This window comes from Phocoena phocoena, chromosome 2 (genome assembly GCF_963924675.1).
Source record: "Phocoena phocoena chromosome 2, mPhoPho1.1, whole genome shotgun sequence".
Taxonomy (NCBI): domain Eukaryota; kingdom Metazoa; phylum Chordata; class Mammalia; order Artiodactyla; family Phocoenidae; genus Phocoena; species Phocoena phocoena.
Window position 1 is genome coordinate 169137090 of NC_089220.1, and position 17554 is coordinate 169154643.

At 42.0% G+C, this 17554-nt stretch overlaps 1 protein-coding gene across 1 annotated transcript in view; it reads left to right on the plus strand.

The window, feature by feature from the left end:
• MCM10 (minichromosome maintenance 10 replication initiation factor) overlaps positions 1-16728 on the plus strand; it is a 33893-nt gene extending 17165 nt beyond the window's left edge. Inside the window, exons 10-20 of the mRNA XM_065871980.1 lie at positions 1934-2133; positions 3564-3664; positions 4649-4759; positions 4847-4964; positions 6661-6889; positions 8031-8172; positions 8798-8916; positions 10760-10873; positions 12772-12917; positions 16516-16558; positions 16645-16728. Of these exons, the coding sequence (XP_065728052.1) occupies positions 1934-2133; positions 3564-3664; positions 4649-4759; positions 4847-4964; positions 6661-6889; positions 8031-8172; positions 8798-8916; positions 10760-10873; positions 12772-12917; positions 16516-16558; positions 16645-16728 (1407 nt within the window). The remainder of the gene's footprint in view (positions 1-1933; positions 2134-3563; positions 3665-4648; positions 4760-4846; positions 4965-6660; positions 6890-8030; positions 8173-8797; positions 8917-10759; positions 10874-12771; positions 12918-16515; positions 16559-16644) is intronic.
• Positions 16729-17554: the final 826 nt, after the last annotated feature.

Here is a 17554-nt window from a genome sequence, read left to right on the forward strand (position 1 = left end):
GCCATTTATTAGCGCTTCATTCCTTTTTATGGTTGAATAATATTTCATTGATGACCACACTCTTTTTATCCATTCATTGGTTGATGGATGTTTGGGTTGTTTCGCATTTGACTGTTACGGGCAATGCTGCTGTAAACATTCATGTACAGGTTTTTGTGTGGATGTCCATTTTCAGTTCCCTCGGGTATATATAAGCCTAGGATGGAATTGCTGGGTCTTATGGTAACTCTATGTTTAGGCTTTTGAGGAACCATCAAACTGGTTTCCAAAGTGACTTTTACATTCTCCCCAGCAGTATGTAAGTGTTCTAGTTCCTCCACATCCCGGCCAGCACTTGTTATTGTCTGTCTTTGATTGCAGCCATCCCAGTGGATACTATCCATCTAAGTGGTACTTCTTAGAGCTCTTTGAAAGGATTAAATGACAGATTTTGGTTTCATCTCTTTTTATTTCCCTCATTCTTGTCTAACAGATGAACTAGTGAGCAGGACATGGGAAGGAGGGAGATAGTTGGAAAAAGAGGTCTCAGGGGGAGTACTTGACAAATCACTTAAAACGCCACTGCCACCATTTCTGAGGTTCACCCAATAGGGTAATACTTCGGAGTTTCTCTTTGTTCCTTTCACTGAAAGGGTAGCATTCGTCCAAGAGTCAACCAGAGAAACAGATAACCTCACTAGAAACTGATTTTGTTTTATTTTTTAACTTTTATTGAGGTAAAATTCACATTATGTATAATTGACGATTTAAAAATGTACACGTCAGTAATATTTAGTGTGTTCGCCTTGTTGTGCAACCACCAGCTTCTTCTAACTTCCAGACCTTTTCATCACCCCATCAAAACACACCCTACCTATTAAGTAATCACTTCCCTGGTGACCTGTAATCTGCTTTCTGTCTCTAGATATATGCCATAAAAGGAATCATACAACATGGGACCTTTGTGTCTGACTTCTTTCGCTTAGCATAACCTTTTCTTTTCTTTTCTTTTTTTTAAATAAATTTATTTATTTTATTTTTGGCTGCGTTGGGTCTTTGTTGCTGCCTGTGGGCTTTCTCTAGGTGCAGCGAGCGGGGGCTACTCTTCGTTGTGGTGCACGGGCTTCTCATTGCGGTGGCTTCTCTTGTTGTGGAGCACGGGCTCTAGGTGCGTGGCTTCAGTAGTTGCAGCATGCGGGCTCAGTATTTGTGGCTCTTGGGCTCTAGAGCGCAGGCTCAGTAGTTGAGGCACACAGGCTTAGTTGCTCCGCGGCATGTGGGATCTTCCCGGACCAGGGCTCGAATCCATGTCCCCTGCACTGGCAGATGGATTCTTAACCACTGTGCCACCAGGGAAGTCCCTAGCATAACCTTTTCAAGGTTCATCCTAGAAGCTGATTTTACTTCCATTGTAGAAAGAGGGCAAAGGCAGTGAATGATGCCACTTTTTCTTTCACCCAAGTAGTGTGTTCAGAGGAGTTTAGGGGAAGAACTTCTCTCACCAACCCCGCTTTTTGTTTTTAATTTTTATTGGCGTAGAGTTGATTTAAAGTGTTGTGTTGGTTTCGGGTGTACAGCAAAGTGAGTCAGTTATACATATATCAATACATATATCCACTGTTTTTAGATTCTTTTCCCATATAGGCCCTTACAGAGTATTAAGTAGAGTTCCCTGTGCTCTACAGCAGGTTCTTATAGGTATGTATTTTATACGTAGTAGTGTGTATATGTCAATCCCAGTCTCCCAATTCATCCCCACGCCCCCACCCTTACCTAGGAAGAGAAGATCTAGGTTGCTGCTTAGCTGTGCGTTGAGAATGGTCTCGGAGGTCAGCAGGGAGGCCCCTGCCTGCAGAACAGCTCTCTGTGAGACTGGGAGAAAGGAGCTGTGTCTCTTAATGTTGTCCCCGGCCTGTCTCCCTAACGCTGATGCAGCCGTTCTTCCTTTTTACAGAACGACTGTGAATACTGTCAGTATCACATCCAGGCCCAGTACAAGAGGCTCAGTGCCAAGCGAGCAGACCTGCAGTCCACCTTCTCCGGCGGCCGAATTCCAAAGAAGTTTGCCCGCAAAGGCATCAGCCTGAAAGAAAGGCTGTGTCAGGATGGTTTTTACTACGGAGGAGTTTCTTCGGCCTCGTATGCAGCCTCAATGTGAGACATTCTCAGGGCTTCTTTGGGGTCAGCGGTCTTGCTTGTCTTCTTTTAAGAGTAAAAAGTGTGGTTGTACATTTCTGTCCCGGTGCTGGAAGACTTGTACAGGTTTTATCTTTCATAGCATGCTGCCTGGAACAAGATGGCTGAGGACCTCTTTCGTTCCCGGGAAGAGAGGAAAACACTCAGAAAGTGGGGAAACTAAGTCAGGTCATGGTGGTCTTTAACAGGGAACCCACACTTCCTCTTTGGCTTCTAATGTGAATAGTGCTGCTTTGTCAGGGCTGATGGGCCGTTAAAAGTGTTAATCATAGTGTCGACATACTTGAAATCATTTCCCTGAAGACTATTAGTGTGAGGTTGCCGACCTCGTGGAACCCACATTTAATTTAGTGAATGAATATGCAGAGAAGCCTCACGGGGGAGGGGGCGCTGCTCAGGCTGGCATGCGTGGCCTCCCCTCTGGGGATCTCATTCTCTCCCTGGAGTCCCTGAGTAGATGATGGATGGCCTCGTCCCTGTTCTCTAGAAAGTACATCTGAGGATGCGGCAGGTGGGGACCTGGCTCAAGGGAGCTACACTTGGTCCAAGAACAAAACAGATTTTGTCCTCGATCCAACAGAAATTGGGCTAGAGGACTCTCACTTCCTGTATATTTTGTGATATCAAGCACATTTTTAAGATTTAAAATAATTTCTGTATTTTACCAAATTGCAAAAAGCAATACACATATGTTATTTTTAAAAAATGTATGTACAGTTTAGCCAAAAGGAGACAGTAAAAACCATCTATAATCCCACCACCTAGATAACTGTTTTGGTATATGTGGTTCTAGGGGGTCCTTTTTTCTCAAATGTATAACGTTTTAATAGTATAAAATGAGATCATAATATACCTATACTTTGCCAACGTTCTTTTTTCCCACATAAAATAATGAGTTTTACTTTGTGGAACATTCACTTATGGCATTATTTTTAGTGGCTACATGGTGTTCTTTTACATGGCTCTGTGATAATTTAAATAAGTCTCCATGGGTAAACATTTATAGCATTTCCAACTTTTAACAATACAAACAAAGCTTCCGTTAATATCCTAAATTTTTGCATAGGTCTTAGGTAAATCCTAGACTACTTGGTAAGTCCTAGTCTACTTGATCAAAGTGTTGGCATATTTTTTATTTCTCTTGCCAACTTGCTCTTCCGGAACGGCCTTCAATCAAATTTGTAGGTCGCCTGTTGTTTTATATCTGTGACATAATGCACACACCAGTTATGCTGTAGGGTCATGGTATTAAGAAAGTCTACTTACATGGTGATTTGAGAAACGTTGACAGTTTGTAATAAATGACTACTTCTGTGCCTCCTTTACCTCACAGAGCATTGAAGTTCAGTGATTTTCCTTTTTTGAGGGGGTGACTCTTGTCATTTCAGTGCAGCTGCTGTCGCACCTAAAAAGAAGATTCAAACCACTCTGACTAATCTGGTGGTTAAGGGCACAGACTTGATCCTTCAGGAAACTCAACAAAAACTCGGTAACTTTGTTTCTAGATACTATTTTTCTTTCTCAGGTTTAAACATGTAGTCTTCAGGATTGAAACTGGTTAGATCCTAACACTAAGTTATACTTGGTGAGTGATGTGGCCTCAGCAGAACGAACCAAGCTTGGTTGGCAGCATCTTAAGAAAAAACAGCATATTAATCTTAGCTGTGTCTTAGCTTTTTAAAATGTCTTGATGGGGACTTCCCTGGTGGTGCAGTGGTTAAGAATCTGCCTGCCAATGCAAGGGACACAGGTTCGTTCCCTGGTCCAGGAAGATCCCATGTGCTGCGGAGCAACTAAGCCCGTGTGCCACAACTACTGAGCCGCGCTCTAGATCCCGTGCACCACAACTACTGAAGCCCGCACACCTAGAGCCCGTGCTCCACAACAAGAGAAGCTACTGCAATGAGAAGCCTGCACACCGCGACGAAGATTAGCCCCCGCTCACTGCAACTAGAGAAAGCCAGTGTGCAACGAAGACCCAATGCAGCCAAAAAAAAAAATAATAAAATAAAATAAAATAAAATGTCTTGATGTATCTGGGTCTAACTCTTAGTGTCCAGCACTAGAATCAGTAGTATCAGGTTCCTAGTCAAACTCGTCGGTTATCTTTCATTAAAACAGGTCTAGGTTGGAGAATGCCACCTCCACCCTGTCCTTGGGGCTCTGTTCATAACAGTGGTCCAGGTCTAGCATGGATCCTCATGCATAGTGCATATTCCAGGAATAGTGTATGAAATGACCCTGCAGGTATTAATATTCTAATCATTTTTCAAAAATAAGATACATTTGTCTTACCCTTGCAGTCCTACTGGTCTGAGGTTAGAGGTGAAAGATTCTCTTTTCTCTTGATATTCCATCTACTTCATTTACAAATAACTAAAGTTATGAAAGCAGAGTTTAAAAAGGGGTAAGTCACATGACATAAAATACTCTGAATTTTGAATCCTCTAATGCTGGTATTTGTATATTCCAGGAGTACCCCAGAAGAGATTGTCTTGCTCTGAGGAATTCAAGGAACTGATGGACTTGCCTACATCTGGAGCCAGAAACTTGAAACATCATTTAGCCAAAGTCAAGTCATCAGGTAGAGTCAGCCTGTACCTGCTCTAGTGTCTGCACGTGGGTCCCCACAGCCTCTCAGAACCCCCTCAGCCTGTGCCTTGTGTTTCAGGGATCATGGGGAGCCCGAAACCTGCTTTCCAGTCTATCTCGGCATCAGCCCTCTTGAAGCAACAGAAGCAGCGTATGTTAGAGTTGCGGAAAAAGAAATCAGAAGAAATACAGAAACGGTAGGAGTCACAGATTTAATGTTCCCTGTTTAGGTAGCTCATCTCAGGAATTCTGAGGATGTCTTAATAGATTTCAAAAGTGTGACTTTGGATTTGGGGTGGCTGGCTACCTTTTTAACTTTGGAAGTTTTTAAAAAATTAATTTTAACATAACCTTTAAAATTATAAAGCATTTTTAAAGTTATGTATTTCTGACTTATGCTAGTAAATCCTGAGACCTGGTGGTACAGGCTGCAGTAATTAATATCACTGTGGAAACAAGAAAGGAGTAACATATAAAGACAGTTTTGTGCAAAGGGAAAGTAGGTGTTGAGCTGTTTGGTGCCCATTTCTCAGTTTTGCCACAGTTAGGTTTTTAATTACAGGCTGGGCCAATGCGTAGATTCTGCATTTGTTCAGGTCAGTGATAAAAATGAGGCACTGAGAATGGAGAGTCATTTCAGAGGCAAAATCAAGTGGAAATGGGTGTGGAAGGTAAACAAATCAAAGACTCTTGAACTCAAGTTATGCAATGGTAGTAAGAGCTACTGTTTACAGTCACCCAGCATGCGCTGAGCCACCATGCTTTACACTGTACACACATCTAATCGGTCCTTACCACAATCTGCAAGGTGTTATTATCCTTGTTTTATGGCTAATGTAACTGAAGACCAGAGAGTTAGTAAGTGGTGGAGCCAAGTTTGAACTCACACCTACCTGTTCTACTCCAGTGTTGAACCATTATGCTGTCCCAGATCTAGGCTCCTGTAGGGTACCTAGTTCCGTGGAAGAGGACACCTATTACGAGTCAAGAGGAAATGCTTTGAATTTGGCCTCAGGCAGGTTAGTTTGAGGTGCTGGTGGGATATCTATAGAGGTATTCATCAGGGGCCTACAGATGACGTAAATGTATATATATGGACATAAAAATGTATATGGAGTTGTGAACCTTGTAGGGAGTAGAAAGCACCCGTCAGTTTAAAGGCATTAGTCTGAAGTTTTTCAGAATTTTGCTGGCCAAACAAAACATACCTTTGGGCAGGATCTGCTAGGCAATTTGCAAACTCAGCCTGGAGCCTACAGGAGTGGGGATGTGGTAGGGGAGAGAAGACTGGCCCAGGATTACCTGGTACTACTAGTCCCGAGCCTCTCACTTATGAGCAGTCGGCTCTTGGGCCTCAATTTCTTTATCCCTACAATGAGAGGTTTGGCCTAGATGATTTCTGACCTTTGTTGTTTTTCAATAGTCCTTAAAGCCATATATAAAATAATCACTGTGTGAATTATAGCACCTTTCTGTTAGGACTTCCGAATGTAACAAATGTGTTATCTCTTCCCAGTAGAGGAAACAAAATACAGAGAGATTCGCTGAGTTCCTGAAGGATCTCAGCTAACCGGAGGGCTAGGAATACAGTCCACAGCTCGCCTTCAGGGCTGGAGGTGCTCCATAGTCTGCACCCACTGGAAAGCTAGTTGATAAAAATAGTAATCAGTTCTACACTGGTGAAGCAATTAGCACTTATTCAATGAAAAACCAGTTAGCTTAAGAGTTAGTGAGGCTAGTATTGTTTTTACTGTGCACTAATCTGAATTAATAACCAAGAAGGGAAAATTATTTTACTGACGACTGCTTATCAGCTGGTGGCCTGCCTGCGGTCTCCCAGTCTGCATGTTTTGTGCTCGTGTGCATAGTTTGTGACTGCCTATTTCTTAAAAGATTCCTCCAAAGTGCGAGTGAAGTTGAGAGCCCAGCTGTGCCATCCTCTTCTCGGCAGCCCCCTTCTTGGTCTCCACCAACGGGGGCTGAGTTCCCCAAGCTGAAAGGAACCCCAGCCATACAGATGCCAAAGCTTGGAAGGGACATCTCAGAAGGAGATGATGTCCTATTTTTTGATGAGTCACCACCACCAAGACCAAAACTGAATATGTTAGCAGAAGCCAAAAAGGTAACTGGCATCTCTTTTCTTCACCACTTGAATTTGTATTCTGTGACACACAGCTGGTATTTCAAACTTTATATACCTGTGACCAGGAAAGACAGTCCCCTCATACCTATTTATTGATCATGATAACTAGAGTCAAAGGAATTTTAAATGATAATGGGTATCAACATAATGCCATTAATTTAATCCAAGAGAACTAGCTACTGTCTCCATACTAGTTCTTGTTGGGCTGCAGGAGATAACCTAGAAGAAGATACTGTTTTACAGCTGGAGATCCTAGTATTAGGGGGAAACATTCTTGGAATTGTTGAGGCAATTGAATTGTCAAATAGTGGTTTAAAGAATCCTTCTTTAAAAGAAATCTTACACAGAAGCTCAGTCTGTAGACAGATAAAAGCTAAGCTGCTCTGATTGAAGTGGGAATTGGGGGTGGTCAGAACCCCACCACCTCAGCAAGCTCTGTCTCTCCTCTTCCTGAGTCACCCTGAGCCCCCGACTTGAGCGTCTTCTCTTTATTCTAGTTAGCAGCTAGAACCACATGAAGGGCAAAGGCTAGCTGCAAGCCAAAGCCATACCTACAGTAATAGTAATAGCAATTATGCACGTATGTTACTGTGTGTCTGTGATATGTGCATACATGCTATTTACTATGTACAAGTACATGCTTGGCTTGCATTGTCTCATTTTATCCTTAAAACCACAACCCTAAAAGGTAGGTTAGTGCTGTCATCCCCATTTCGTAAATGTAGAAACTGAAGCTGAAAAATTAAGTCAGGTTATAAACTAGTAAGTGGCAGGGCTGGAATCCTTTCCTAATCTGTCTATTCTGAAACAAACTTCCAAAATGTTTATGTGGTTCCTCTGTGGGTCTAAAAGCCTACACACTAGCTGAAGGACTAGCTGAAGTTTAACTATTGATATTTAAATAAGCTGAGATTTGTTTTACTAACTTAGAGACCTGTCTTCCATTCTTTAAAATTTTAATAATTGTGTTAATAATGCTAAGTCAAATGAAGATATATTTTGCTAAAGTATGTTTGAGAACAGCCAGAATTCACTGGTTAATCACTGGAAAGGGATACAGAGCTACAGATGCCTATCTCATCTTTTAGATTTTTTCTCCCTTTCTTTCCTTTTTTTTTAGTTGGCTGCTATAACCAAATTAAGGGTAAAAGGCCAGATTCTTACAAAAACAGACCCAAACAGCATTAAGAAGCTAAAGGAACCCCAGGATGTCCTGGCAGTGAAGGAACGTGTAGAAAAGAACAACACATTTTCTCCTCAAGGTACTGCGAATGGGAAACTTAGTAGTAGGAAAGAGACACTGCTTATAAAGGAAATGGTCCAAAACATAACCAGCCTCCCTGACATCAAAAGACATTATTTTATTTCCATTTACCTCTATGGAGAGTACCTAAGTAGAATTTCTGCAGTTGGAACTGATTGCTTTTTATAGTCACGTTAAATTAAAATGAAATTATGCACAATTTGAAAACTTGAGATTACTCATTGGATCTTTGCACATACATATTAGTAGAAAGATTTGTTTTGAAAGAAGTAGAATTCCTTTGTTTTAAATTGCCCTATTTTTATTTTTAAAACTCTGAAGCTGGCAGTGTCCTTTTAACATGAGTTTGTAAATAGGAATTTTGTTGTTGTTACCTATTTTCATAATTGGCTCTTATTTTAAGGTGAAAACGATTCTAATTTAGTGGTCAAGTCTGCCATCCCCTCCTGCATATTCTAGTTTGTACTTCTCAACTCAGTTCTCTAAGAGCCATCCTTTGCTCATACCAAGTGGGGGTAAATGCAGTTTGAAGGGTCTTGTTTGTAGGGGGAGACGCAGCTGAGTTGGCGAGGCCCACTGGCCCTCTGAGGTTCCTCTGTTCACTCTTTTTCTTTCTGCTCTAGCTGAGGATGAATTGGAGCCTGCCAGGAAAAAAAGGAGAGAACAGCTTGCCTACCTGGAATCTGAGGATTTTCAGAAAATTCTAAAAGCAAAATCAAGGCACACGGGTATCCTAAAAGAGGTAAAAAAGAGCCCAGAAGGTCAAAGGTGACAGAGATGTCCTCAGACTCGGGCTAGTATTGTTAAGAATCTCTTCCTGTTTCCTTAGCCGAGATGTTAGTTGTATGTCAGTTTGTTTGATTTTGTTTTGAAGAACAGGAATATTGCTAATAGATTTTAGCTTTGCCTTTGTTGCATTGGAGAATATCATTCAACATTATTTAAATTGACTTCAGTATTATAAAATGTTTCAGTCAATATTTTATAACTTTGAAGTATATTCTATAAAAATGTCAAATTAATGTGTTGTACACCTAAAACTAATATAAAATTGTTAAGTCAACTCTACTTCAATTTTAAATGATTAATTAACTCTTTAAAATGTTTACCTGTAGTTATGGCTGTGAAGTTATGTTTTAATGGCTCTCCACTATCTACTATTTTCTGCCTTGCAGTATGGGAAGGGATTTTTCCATTCATACATTTTTATATGGACCCTGCAAATGCTCTAAATCAGTAGTTCTCAACTCAACACTCACAATGCCCCTTTTTAATAACAAGTGTTTTGTATTGTTCTCTTATTATCCTGAAATTAAATTTGTGGATAATGTAAATTACCTAGCTAGTAATTTCAAAAATACCAATATAATATCCTAGCTGTAATATAAAGAGGAAAAAAGGAAAATGTTTATAATAAAAATGTGTATTTCATTATGTAAAATACATGGGCACAGCTACCCTTGAAGAAGTAATAAAATAGAGGCTTGGATTTGTAAGTATATATGAGTGGATTTATAATCAGGCAGCTAGCCGTGAATACTCAGTAGATGTGTTTTCTTAGAAACTTGAATACCGTGGGCCTATTTCTTTGACAATGTGGTTTATATTTTTAAACTTTTGAAGACATCAAAGCACAGTTGTCTCTCCACATCCACAGGACTTTTGGAACAGTCAGTGTATGTGAAAACCATGCACAAGTATTGTGGTGTTGTATATAATGCTTTTAGGTTTGAGGGTTATAATCGGGTTTTTCATCCACATGGATGCCCTGTAGAACATTGAGAACAATCCTTTGATGTGTAAGGGACTGTTCCATGCATTGCAGAAGGTGTAGTGTCCGTGGTCCCCGCCCGTAGCAAAGGTTATGGTCACTGGGATAACAAAAAAAGTACTCCCACAAATTTTCAAAATGTCCCCCACTTAGTGCCTATATGCCAAATGATCTGCCTTTCTTTTGATTAACAAAGGGCTAACGAGACAATGATATAACTTTCTACTGGACTTGAAACTCAGTCAGGAGAGGTGCTCAAGCAGACCCCAAAAGACTGTAGAGCTGAGTTCCTTGGTTCTTGTGGCCACCAAAGACCTTGCACCTTTTGCCTGGTGCAGCTGCACTGACTCGTGCTGTGACCACATCCTGCCCTGAATATCTCTCTGCCCTCACACCTCCTACCTGTGTTCCAGACAAGCAGGGAGTGTTCCTGCCAAGTGCTTGGTCTGGAGAATAGTATCGAATAGATTGGGCGTCATCACTGGGGAAGCATCCAGCACCTCTCCCATAGCTGAATCTATATTGGAACAGTGGAAACAGTTCCCTTCTGGTGCGCACTTGATCTGATGATGCTGTTAATCACATCAGTAGTTTAAATTTGTATTTAGTGTCTCACACATCACCAAATGCTTACATACCCTCTTTTGGCCCATTAAGGGGCTTGTTTCTGCCCACCGTCTGGGGTTGCGGTTCATTGATCCGTGTCCCCATACAGTTAGCTTGTCTGTTCAGTTCAGATTTGATTACTATTAAGCAGCTGCCTGAGTCTATATCAGATTTGGTACAAGGTCTTCTGGATGTCTTGTCATTCCAGGCCGAGGCTGAGCTGCAGGAACACTATTTTGAGCCCCTGGTGAAAAAAGAACAAATAGAAGAAAAGATGAGAAACACCCGGGAAGTGAAATGTCGAGTCGTGACGTGCAGGACGGTGAGTGCGGGAGACAGTTCTCCCCACGACCTGTCTGGGGTTGCTGTGACTCAGCAGGATGTGGAGAGTCTGTGGGGTGTGGGCCCACGTCTTATGACCAGAGTCCTGCCTGGGCCATTTAATTAGGCTGCAAACCAAATGGCGTCCGATAGCCCAGCACCGGGCTTCCCGTGACCCATCCACTGAGCTCTGATGGTAGAGCCTTTGTATTGAGATGTTCCTCATTTGGCCACAGCTCCTGGTTCTGTGGAAGAGCCTCTTCCTGTCTGACCACTGGACTGAGTATTCTTATCTCTCCTCCTCAAGTTTTAGCATGCCGTCAGTCCATAGTTTCTAAGACCCTGGGGCCTTGGTTGAACAACTTGATTTGGCATCAGATGTCATGATCAACTACTGTTGTTCGCTTCTGCTCAGGTCCTAACCTACTAGATTGAATCTCGGGGCAGAGTGTGAATTGTATTATTGTCTCTGTTTGAGGAATTTTTACCCTGAGTCTATTAGAAAATTCAAAATCCTCTACTCCTCAACATTAATCAAAAATGGCCAAAAAAAAAAGTTATTGCTGAATACTACTCCTTCCATTACCATTTCTTTGAAATATGTCTGCATGGCTAATCCGCTTCGTGAACACATGTAAGAGGAGAAAGAGGTTTAGTTTACCCAGTGCAATTTTATCTGTCTTTATTCTTTTTAAAACCTTAGATTCTCCTTTACATTTAGGGGGTGGGCCAAAAGGTGGAGCTTCCTTGGGAAAGTTCAGACTGTGGAGAATCAGTAAAGCTTTTACTTCGTAGGACAGCTTTTCCTCTGACAGCGTGGCTGTATTAGGACAAAGCTGGTGTATTCATTTCCTGTTGCTGCTGTAACAAATGACCACCAACTGGGTGGTTTAGAACAACACAAATTTATTATCTCACAGTTTTGCATGTCAGAAGTGGGTCTTGCTGGGGTAAAATCCAGATGTCAATAGGGTGCGTTCCTTTCTGGAGGCTCTAGGGGACAGTCCATGTCCTTGCCTTTCCCGGCTTCTAGAGCTCACCTGCATCCCTTGGATCGTGGCTCCTTCCTCCATCATCGAAACCAGCAATGGGAGGTGGGGTCCTCTCGTCACAAATCAACTGATTAGCAACTGTAATTGCATGTGTAACCTGAATTCCCCTTTGCCATGTAACATAACATGCTTGTAAGTTCCAGGGAATAGGGTATGCACATCTTGGGGGGATTCTTTTGCCTGCCCCAATTGGCATACCACTCTCCTCTACCCTCTTTGAGGCTGCCAAGGCCAAAAGTTATTTATCTGGACTCAGTGTGATTACCCGAAATTACGTTGCACACTGTCTGGCTCTGTTTCAACCTTCACCCATCATTTCTTGTTCTTTTCAGTCCTTTGAAGGATCAAAATTAAACGTAAATTACTTAATATCTGTCTTGGTTTTGCTGTGTATGAAATAGGAGTAGTAATAAGTTTATAATCCTTTTCAGTGGCCTTCTAAGAGAAAATGAAAGAGCAGCTCATCATCCTTCCTGAATAGGCCCCATGGGTGTAATCTGTTGCCTTACAATCAGGGACTACAGTGAATACAGGGCAGACCAATCAAAGCTACTTAGAGATTTCCAATCCTTTTCTTCCTTCGCCCTAGCTATTGTCTTGATGTCACAGAAGATTATTGTGTATTTTACACCTGACATTGGGGCAAACGTGAGAAGAAGTGGTATCAGTAGGGGGAAAGTCAAGAAATCACATGATCACTGCAGCCAGAAGATAGTAGCTCCGCCGGCACCTGCCTGGTGGCGACGAAAGAACAGAAGTTCTCAGGACAGGCTGCCCTTGTGGCGGCTGGCTCATTTCTCCTTCGGAGCTCTTGACCTGACACGTCCCTTTCTGCTGTTCTGTGCAGTGCGCTTACACCCACTTCAGGCCTCTGGAGACCTGCGTCGGCGAGCAGCACAACTACCACTGGCACGACAGTGTGAAGAGGTTTTTCAAGTGTCCCTGTGGAAACAGAACTGTCTCCCTCGGCAGGCTCCCCCAAAAGCACTGCAGGTTTGAGAATTGCTGGGGTTCTTGGTCTCATCCAGGCTTCCTGAACCTTTTTCTAGTTCCCATGTGATGCTGTTCCCTTGGAACTGTGGACAGTCCTTGACCCCGGGAGGGTCACCCTTGCTCTGTGCCACCTTACGGCTCCTGGGTATCCCCAAATGCTCCTGGAGGGCAGGGACCCTGCCCCTTTCACAGCTGTATCCCCAATACTAAATATAGGGCCCAGTGCATAGTAGGTTATCAGAAATGTTTGTTGAATAAATAAATGGAGCCTGCGTATGGTGGGTTGGTGAAATACGTGTGTTTGTGGGGGGCTTGGATAGGGAATTTTTTTTCTCTGCTGTAAAGAGTTATTTGTTTAAATTTTTATAATATGTGAGTATGTGTGTTTTAAGGGGCTTTTGCTTTTACTTTGGGCGGGGAATTTTGGATACAGAGGCAGAGCTGCTGTGTTTGACTACTCAGGGGGCATGCTTCATGTAGAACAGCCTGAGGGATACCTGTGAAGTTCGGGGTGCAGTTTGTAGAACATTGTCCTTGGCGCGTTCCGTGCTCTCCTAATGTATGCATTTCTCTGTCCCCTTCTTCACTCACATATGAGTGTTGTTAGATATCTTTTCTTATTTTCCTTTGATTTATCAATGTGGTACATTACATTGTTAAGTTTTTCTGAAGTTGAACTTTCCTTTTTTATTCCTTGGATAAGCACGACTTATCTTGATGACTTTTTTATTTCAGCACACTGTTATAATCACTTAGCTAATATTTCATATGTGATTTTTATATCTATTCATAAGTGAATTAGACCTTTTTTTTCCTTTTCTTATATAGACCTATCTTGTTTTCAAACCAAGACTATGTGAGCCTTATAAAACGAATTGGGCAGCTTCCTGAAATAACCTATCAACTAGCAATTATTTCTTAAAAGTTTAGTAAATCTCAGCTATAAAATTATTTAGGCCCTGTTCTTGGAGGAAAGGGGTGGCTTTGATTACCATTTCAATTTCATGGTCTCTTTTCTACCAATTTCAGCTTTTTATATTTTTATAGGAATCCATTTCATTTAGATTTTCAAACTTATTAACATTTAGTTGTCCCTAATGTACTTTTTTCAGTCTGTTACTTGCTATATTTTATTAATAGGTATTTACTATATTTTGTCCTGTTGTTTTTGTTCTTCTGTTTTTCAGAGTCAACCTTGATAGAAGTCTCTGCATTCTGTTAACCTTTCCAGAACACGATCTTGTAGTTTTCTAAACATTTATTGATTTTCTTTCTGTTTTCCTGATTTCCACCCTTATCTTTATGTACTTATTGTTCTTTGGGTTTGCTTTGTACCGTTTTGTGTACGTTCTTCAGTTAAAAGCTTAAACTCAACTTATTAGTATGTAACTTTCTTGTTGCCTCATAAATCAATTTTTTTTTTTAATGAATTGAAGGTTTGTGGCAACCCTGAGTTGAGCAAGTCTATTGGCACCATTTTTCCAACAGCGTTTTATTTATTTATGGCCATGTTGGGTCTTTGTTGCTGTGCGTGGGCTTTCTCTAGTTGCGGTGAGTGGGGACTACTCTTCGTTGAGGTGCGCAGGCTTCTCACTGCGGTGGCTTCTCTTGTTGCGGAGCACAGGCTCAAGGTGCGCGGGCTTCAGTAGTTGTGGCACACGGGCTTAGTTGCTCCGCGGCATGTGGGATCTTCCCAGACCAGGGCTCGAACCCTTGTCCTCTGCATTGGCAGGTGGATTCTTAACCACTGTGCCACCAGGGAAGTCCCCTCATAAATCAGTTTAAAGCTCCTATTTCCCTCTAAGTAGTTCTGCTTTAGCAGTCACCTGCAAAGTTTGGTGCTTAGTTAAAATTATTTCTTAATGTCTTGGATGATTTCCTTTTTGACCCAAGAGTTAGTAATATATATGGGATTGATTTTATCTTTTTTGTTATTAATTTCTAACTTTATTGTGTTATTCTTGAAGGACATAATTTGTATGATGTTGATTCTTTGGAATTTGAGGCAATCTCACTATCACCTCTTCACCAGGATATTCTCACTACCTTTTTGTTTGCTCATTTCGTTTTGGTTGTTGTTTATTTCCTGGACCCCTAACTCCACTCTCATTTCCAGTTTCTCCAAAGCTGATTTAGGATGAGGGTGGGGGCTGGTTCATCACCTTGTCAGGAGCTGGTTTGTGCATCTTTTTACAATCTAGGTTAGAATTGTTCTAAGTAGCTATTTGTATATTGATATTTGACTTCTCTGCAAAATATTGTAACAGCAAGAGCTTGTGTAAAGCATTTGATTATCAGAGAAATGTGTTCATTGAGGATAAGCAGTAAGTACAACTCAAATGGAAGAACACGACGCCTTTCAGCCTCCAGGTGGCACTGTTATTTTTGTTAACACCTGCTTTCTCTGGTCTCTCTCTTGTCAATTCTTGATCTCGAGCAGAAATGGGCAAACTGTTTCTGTGAAAGGCAGATAGTAAATATATTAGGCAGGCACTGTGGTTTGTTTCACCGCTCTTGTGGCAGCCATAGGTGATGCTCAAACAAGGAGGCTTGGCTGTGTTCAGCAAAACCTCACGGAAACTGTGGCAGGTGGATCTGGCCCTTGTGTTATAATTGCCAACCCGACAGTAAGCTGTGCGTAATATCGTCACTGGTCTGGTCGTAGGCCACGAAAGTCTCTCAGTAGACATTCAGCTGGTCTCTAGCTGGGGAAGGTGGTGGAGAGGTTCGGGGCTAAGTCCTCGGGCAGCTGATGCTCAGGGCGGGAGTGGAGTCTAAGCCAGATGGGGAGGAAGGTTGAGGCTGGTGGGGTGACCCCTACAGCCCGGACCCTCTCAGATCCAAAGCTGCTGGGAGACATAGTCCCACGGCTTCACTATATTTCTTTTCTGTTTCTCTCTCTCTTCTCCAGAGTAAACTTCATAGACAGTGAGCTTTCCCCATAGCATCCCAATGCCTCCTCAGAGTTGGATTCACCTACCATGTTAAAAAGTGAGAATGAGAGTCTCCAGGCCCTTTGAGTGAAGAGAGTGAAAAATCTCTGGGTTATGAAAAGATTTCCTTCCTGTTGTGTTGGTTTCACACCAAATTTAACATTGACCTTTGAGTGGAAAATCAAGATAGCACTGTCTTCCCTGTTCTTACTACTGAAAAAGGGGGAGGTGGGGAGGATTGTTCAAACCAGAAGGAAGAGTAATCCTTTCTTATCACAGCCTTTTAGTTCCAGAACAGGAGAAAAAGGGGCAAGCCATAGGCTGCACGTAGCTGTAGGCTGGCTTCCTCGATCCAAGGATCTTCCCAGTGACCGGCACTAGAAACCAAGCTCGCACTCACCACCTATAGCATGTGTAGCCCTGTTATACTACCATTTGAAATTCCTTCTCTGAAGTATCTAGCTTACTGCAGAGTTGAAGACCATTTCTCAAATCACTGGAGTATTTTCAGTAGCAATAGAGCATAGCCTGGAATATGAATGTCACCTTGATCAGCTTCTGCTTAAATGGGGGAGATCTTCCCCCAAGTGCAGGGAGCACTGTTATCTTCACGTCTGTGGGCCCATAACCTCACTGCTGAGTCAATCCCATCTTTTCTGTTTCAGTAATTGTGGCCTCTTCAAGTGGGAACGGGATGGAATGTTAAAGGTATGTCATCTGCAAGGTGGTGGGTTTTAGTGACCCATGCAAATAATATTGACCCATTTCTTATTAAACTATTTTTATTTTTCTAGGAAAAGACAGGTCCAAAGATAGGAGGAGAAACCCTGTTACCAAGAGGAGAAGAACACGCCAAATTCCTGAATAGCCTTAAATAGCCCCGACTTCGAACAGGTACCCACAGCCTACATTGCTTCTTGTGGTTCTGGAAAAGCAAGAGTATTGGCTCTGAATTGCCCGTGTTCCTGATTGACAGGATGAATACTTGCTAAGCCTACAGCTTTGCCTCCTTCCTCGGTTGTGTTGGTTTAACATCAAATTTAACATTGACCTTTAAGTGGAAACTCAAGGTGTCATTGTCTTCCCTGTTCTCAGTACTGATGGCAGAATTCACAGTTTTTATGCCCCAAACTGGAAGGTAGATAGAGAGTTGTGTTTCTCTCTCTTGGGCTGTAGAGAATGCAGTGTTGCTTCTTGATCACAATAAGGCTCTGGTGTTTATATGGACACCCAGAGACAGAAGAATGAATTTAGCTCAGGTAGCCTGCCTAACTTCTGGGCTCCAGTTCCCTCACATGTAAAATGAGGAAGGTTGGACTAAATGATCTTGAAATGTGTCTTTGAGCACTCGAAGTCTAAAAATAATATAACGTTTTGCCATCTAGAAAATTATGACCGTCGCCCTTGTTAGAGTCTTGCTGTATTGATATTAAAAGCTGGGTTCCTTCTGTTGATTCCACTGTTACCTCTCTTTTGTTCTTGGAAATCAAGTCACTGACCCACTTGGCATTTCAGTTCATATCTATGTGGTCTCTGTGCTGTTACGCTATCGTGGAGCTCTGTAATGGAAATGCCTAAACTCTCATCATTTTAAAATGTTGCGTTATTTAAATATGGCTTAAAGAATGTGAAACCTCTCACCAAAACAAACATAAAATTTGAGAAGCCATGAAGCCCAATTGGAGAACAGAAACAGTCCACAAG